The 6,038-nt window shown below is 49.4% G+C and overlaps 1 protein-coding gene across 1 annotated transcript; it reads left to right on the top strand.

The window, feature by feature from the left end:
• Nucleotides 1-3,353: 3,353 nt before the first annotated feature.
• Nucleotides 3,354-4,817, top strand: LOC139019245 (ERV-BabFcenv provirus ancestral Env polyprotein-like). Its single transcript, XM_070428316.1, has 2 exons — nt 3,354-4,503; nt 4,690-4,817. The coding sequence occupies exons 1-2, from the start codon at nt 3,354-3,356 to the stop codon at nt 4,815-4,817; spliced, it is 1,278 nt and encodes a 425-aa protein (XP_070284417.1).
• Nucleotides 4,818-6,038: the final 1,221 nt, after the last annotated feature.

Below are 6,038 nucleotides of genomic sequence, written 5' to 3'. Positions count from 1 at the left end.
TGTGAGGGTGTTATGGTCATTTTGCATATTACCTCTTTCTTATATAAGATAGGTATCTAGATGAACTATGACATTAAGAACAAATAATGCAACCTTTTTTTTTTGTCTTGTCTTAATGCTCAACAGAAATTAATCACTAAAGATAATTTCCTCAAAAATTTCACAAGTCATGGGTAACTCATTCTGTGGTTGTCAATATGAATTGTTCCTTGATTATTACTTGTACAATGTGCCCAATGAATGAGATGTAGACATGAACCATCTTACAGGGCTTCCCCTACTCTAAAAATGTTGAAGATCTAACGTGCCAACCTCAAAGAGAAAGACTGAAATGTTAACATGGTATCGCTCTCCAGGAATATCAGCTATCCAAAAACTGACTCATCAATCTCATCAAACTCCATCCATTTTGGCAGACATAGAAACTCAGCTGTACTAGAATCAATACTTGGACTGGTGGTTAATGCCTCAAGAACCAACCTGAATACTGATGGTGTGCAGTTTACCATACCACTATCTAAAGATTTACAGAACGGTATCTCACTCAATATTGCCTCTGACTTTTATAGAAAAGGAGCAGTGACAATGGGCTTATAACTCCGGTTTTCATTGAACAGGACTGCTGCTACTGGAATGAAGTGCCAAAGGCTTAATTAATGCACCAAGTTGAAATCACCTTGTGGAATTGAGCAGTGTCTTCCAGAGTGTATTTCATGTCCCGAGCCAATGATTTATATAGAGTTCAGTGTCCCCGGTAGAGTACACTGGTCCAGCAATCAAGAAGTGGAAGTAGGATCAACATCCCACACAATCACTCTCATTTATCCACTTGAGGACTTTGCACTTCCTATTTCAAAATCATGGGATCTGTCAGGTAATTGTTCCTGCTTGCTGGGGATGGGAGGGTGGAACTGCGCTCTTGCCAGAGAATACAGTACGGTATCCATTGAACTGCAACCTGGAGTTGCCACATTACTATTCAGAGCAGTGGTTCTCAACCTTCTGGCCCTTTAAATACAGTTCCTCATGTTGTGACCCAACCATAAAATTATTTTCGTTGCTACCTCATAACTGTAATGTTGCTACTGTTATGAATCATAATGTAAATATCTGATATGCAGGATGGTCTTAGGCAACCCCTGTGAAAGGGTCTTTCGACCCCCAAAGAGGTCGCGACCCACAGGTTGAGAACTGCTGATTTAGAGCCTTCTTATTGGGAAACCAACAAGCAAAGAAAAAGTTACACTAATAATAATCCACTGTGATTTTCTCAAGGGTGATGATGGGATTATCTTTACCCCAGGGGATCCAGTAGGTTTTCTTTTGGTGCTTCAGTGCCCAACATTTTATGAAGATGATCAATTTCACCAACCTTATCAACAAGGACAAAGAACAAAACAGCTAAGTGTATGGGCCACCATGGACTCCATATGGACTATCCCTCCAATTAAGCAACCCACATTGGCCCAAACAATGGCCCAGGGTGAGGAAAATTTAAAGTAGATGGGACAGGTAAGAGATGAATTGACACCTGTATTTTGCTTAGCCTTTTTATTTAGCTTTTTAAAAAGTATTTCAACTGGTGGATGTTAGGTCGGAGGGAGCCCGGGATCAGATACATACAGACATGGGATGAGACAATGGACTTCCTCTGGAATTTCTCACAGATCTGGAATCTCTCACAGGTCAACGTGCCAGACACAGATACCTGCTTCTCCTTGAAGTTCACAGAGATCCCCACACAGATACTGACCCATTCCTGAATGTGCCGCCCACCCCCTGCGGCCGAGACTCCCTCAGTTGAATGTGTGATGATCCCTGCTGCTCACGCAGATCAGGCTCACCTATTATCAACGCTAAACTCATAACCCGTTTACTTGATGCCTTACAACTTCCTTCCCAGGTAGCCATCATGCATTGCCGAGGCCATCAGACGGACTCCTCGCTGGTTACTCGGGGAAACGCCCAAGCAGACGCGGTAGCCAGAGGCTTAACTCAGGGTGAAGGGTCCCCAGCCCCGGTCCTGTTTCTTTCTCTTCCCTCCATCTCCCCTCAATATACAGAAGAAGAGAGAAACAAATTCCTGCAGCGGGGAGGCTCACCCGGTCCTGAGGGATGGATCTTTTTAAATAACAAAATTGCTCTCCCTCGAGGCCAGACAGGGGCCATTGCCCAACAGATCCACCAGTCTTTGCACATTGGACCACTGGCACTTTGGAAGTTCCTTGAACCCCTCTTCACCTCGCCCACACTGCGAGAGGCAATCACAAGCGCCTGCTCCTCCTGCCCCACGTGTGCAGCTGTCTCACCCCAGGGAGGGATGCGCCCCAACTTTCCCACCCATCAAATGAGGGGACACCTCCCAGGGCAGGACTGGCAGGTAGACTTCACCCACATGCCTCCCCACAAAAAGACCAGGTACCTGCTGACCATGGTAGACACTCTGACAGGGTGGGTAGAGGCCTTTCCCACCCGCAAGGAAACTGCTGAAGTGGTGGCTGAGACGCTAATAGCACACATTATCCCAAGGTTCGGCCTCCCCACCTCCATTCAGTCAGACAATGGCCCAGCTTTTATATCAAGGGTCGTACAGCAGGTTAGCACCTCTCTTGGCATCTCTTGGAAACTACACATACCCTACCGACCACAGTCATCGGGTAAAATTGAGAGGATTAATGGCCTCCTTAAAGACCATCTAACTAAACTCTCTCTAGAAATTCGCAGCTCCTGGCCGGACCTCCTGCCCATGGCTTTGACAAGACTCCGGGCTACACCAAGGAGCCCCACCTTCTTAAGTCCTTTTGAACTCCTATATGGGAGACCTTTCTTGCTCAACCATCGTCTCCCTATCGATCCTCCTCCCCTGGGTAATTATCTTCCATATTTGTCCTTAATCCGGCAGCTGCTCCGAGAACACGCTGACAGGTTCCTGCCCAAACCAGAACCAACTGACCAGGACTCCGGGGGACCAGCTCTTCACCCTGGTGACTCGGTCCTCCTTAAAAATCTACATCCAAAAACCTTGGAGCCGAGGTGGACGGGACCTCACATCGTGATCCTTACAACACCCACCGCGGCCAAGCTGCTTGGCGACCCATCGTGGCACCACCTCTCCAGGCTCAAGAGGACCCCGGAGCAGCATGACTTCTATAAATGTGATGTATTGGGTCCCACTAAGGTCCGCCTTAGCCGTCCTCCCCCTCCTTCTCCTCCCGGCCCTGAGCAACCTACACCAACCCCCACCTGCTTATGTGTGGAGGTTCAAGGTCCGTGAAACCTACTATCAGAACGGCAAACAAGTCACCCGGCAGGTAGGATCTCAGGACTGCCCTCTAGCGGGATGCCAGACAAGGATGCAGATGGCTGTCGACATCCGGTCAGTGTACCATGGTGGCCGGCCCTATGCTTGTTTTGCTTACGACCAAGAGGACCCAGACAGGTGTAATCAAGAGGTCGACACCTATGGGGGTTGCCGCTGGAGGGGCTGTGTTGTCAATGATGCCTACAGGGGTGGCTCCTTTATCTGGAAGGATGGGGCCTTCCACATCATAATCCAGGATCCCTGGGACCAGCGGTGGGTTACGGGTGTCGTGGGAAAGCTATACTTAAGTAGTTGGAGCTCAACCCCCTCAGGGACCATTTACATCTCCCGGGAATATGTCCTGGCCCAAGAGGCCCGAGTCCAGGTCTCCAACAGCATCCTACAGGCCGAACAGTCCCTTAAAGGGAAGCTGCCTGACTCCCCCCGGGTAGAAGTCCTGTCTTCTTGGCTCCAACTTATTCAACACACCCTACTATTCCTCAACGAGACCCACACCCTGCCCAATGTCTCCCACTGCTTTCTGTGTGCCTCTCTCCGAAGGTCTTTGCTGGCTGCCGTCCCACTCACAACTTCTCCAAGAGCCCAAGGGAAAGGTGAATGTCAGCCTCCCGTGGCTGGCATTCCCCTTTGGGAACCTGAAACTCCAGAGCCCACCCTGCCCCCACGGATATGCTACCAGACCAGTAATCCGGTAACTGGGGGACGAGTCACGTGGAACTGCACCCAGAACTACACTGCATCCAGCCTCACCAAGGCCAGTCCGGGTACCTTCTTTTGGTGCAATGGCACCTTAAGTAACTGCATAAACTCCTCTGACCCCGGGCCCTGCTTCATCGTCATGGTAGTTCCCCAACTAACCTTATATGGAGAGTCAGAGCTCGCCTGGCTGCTCCCTCCGTCCTGCCGCCGGACTCGCCGGGCAGCCTTCCTCCCTGTCATGTTAGGGGTGAGTATCGCTACCTCGATAGGCCTTGCGGGGGGGGCCCTCGGGAACAGTCTGGTCACTGCTCAGGACTTTAATGACAAGCTCCAGTTAGCCCTGGAGTCCACTACTGCTTCTTTAGCTTCCTTACAGCGACAGATAACATCAATAGCCCAAGTAGCCCTGCAGAACCGGCGCGCCTTAGACCTTCTGACTGCAGAAAGAGGAGGAACCTGCATATTCCTTCAGGAGGAATGCTGTTATTACATCAATGAGTCTGGAGTAGTGGAGCAAAATGTACAGACCCTGACTAAGCTGAGTGAAGAACTACATGCAGGACACTTCCAGGACAACTCCCCTTTCAGCTGGTTCCAAAGCCCCTTAGCTACCTGGGTCCTGCCCATGATAGGGCCCCTGATTCTCATCTGTGTCTTTTTTCTCCTAGCCCCGTGCCTCCTCAAGTTCATCCGCTCCCGGATCGCAGAGATGTCACGGGTGACTGTGAATCAGCTCCTGCTCCATCCCTACACTCGGCTCCCCTCCGACCCGACTCTGCCTAACCCCGGCCTTTAACCGCCGCCCCCCTCGTCGTCCCTGTTCAGCTGGAAGCAGTCAGAGAGTCGCCGACCCTTATCACCAAAAGGCCGGGATGTTAGGTCGGAGGGAGCCCGGGATCAGATACATACAGACATGGGATGAGACAATGGACTTCCTCTGGAATTTCTCACAGATCTGGAATCTCTCACAGGTCAACGTGCCAGACACAGATACCTGCTTCTCCTTGAAGTTCACAGAGATCCCCACACAGATACTGACCCATTCCTGAATGTGCCGCCCACCCCCTGCGGCCGAGACTCCCTCAGTTGAATGTGTGATGATCCCTGCTGCGGGCACTTCCTCAGTTCAGGCCCCCGCCCTCACCAAACACCTGAATAAAGAGATGTCCCTCCCTCCCTGAAGTCGCGAAATTCACTGGCCCCACCTTTTGGGCCGGTGGGTCTCGCCCGAGAACGCAAATAAACTTCTCCTTTTTCTTTCTGATTCACTCGATTCTCTTTCTTTTCCTCGCCGCCGCTTTCCTGGGCCACCTAACAGTGATGACTTTGATTAACTGGATATGTACTCTTACAAATGTGGGTGATTCTTGTTCTACATAATTCAACCATACAAAAATGGCACAAGAAATGGTCTTTATTCACCTAAGTTAAATGCCACCCAAGATATGATCCAACCTCACCTAATTCCCTAAATTTAGACTTTGGATACAGTCTTGCTCCAAATGGCACTGGAGATGTTTAAAACCAATATTTCTGTAACAACTGTTGTTGCCACCACAGAGCAAGGATCTCATGTGCTACCCAGTTTGGATACACAAAACCTCTAATATCCCCCACAGTTTATAGGGGCTCCAGGGAACACATCCTGGACAGGCTTTAACCAAGAGGGAATGGAGCCTGAGAAGAAGCAAGTATGTAACTTATTCTCTGTTCTTACTATCATGTATTTACATTCGATACAGTATTTTTATTTGGGCTTTCTGAGAATGTCCTGACATCAGTTATGCTTATTGAGAACCAGTGTTCCTTCTTGTATTTTCTCTATTTCCCTGTCTTACTTGTTCTGTTGTTGTTGTTAATCCTCATCATATCCATTGATTTTTAGAGAAGTGGAAAGGAGAGGGAGAGACACAGAGAGAAACATCCATGCGTGAGAGATACATCGATTGGGTGCCTCCCGCACACACCCTGGCCAGGGCCTGGACCTAGGCTGCAATGGAGGTTCCTGCCCTAGATT

This window comes from Myotis yumanensis, unplaced genomic scaffold, assembly GCF_028538775.1.
Source record: "Myotis yumanensis isolate MYYU_CA2020_CCGP unplaced genomic scaffold, mMyoYum1.0.hap1 SCAF_11, whole genome shotgun sequence".
Lineage (NCBI taxonomy): Eukaryota > Metazoa > Chordata > Mammalia > Chiroptera > Vespertilionidae > Myotis > Myotis yumanensis.
The sequence above is the reverse complement of the archived record's forward strand: the minus strand, read 5'-3'. Positions and strand labels throughout refer to the sequence as shown.

Coding starts and splice junctions, on each gene's coding strand:
- LOC139019245 (XM_070428316.1), top strand. CDS start 3,354: ATGCAGATGGCTGTCGACATCCGGTCAGTGTACCATGGTGGCCGGCCC. Junction 4,504..4,689: donor ATTCCTTCAGGAGGAATGCT/GTTATTACATCA, acceptor TTTTTCTCCTAG/CCCCGTGCCTCCTCAAGTTC.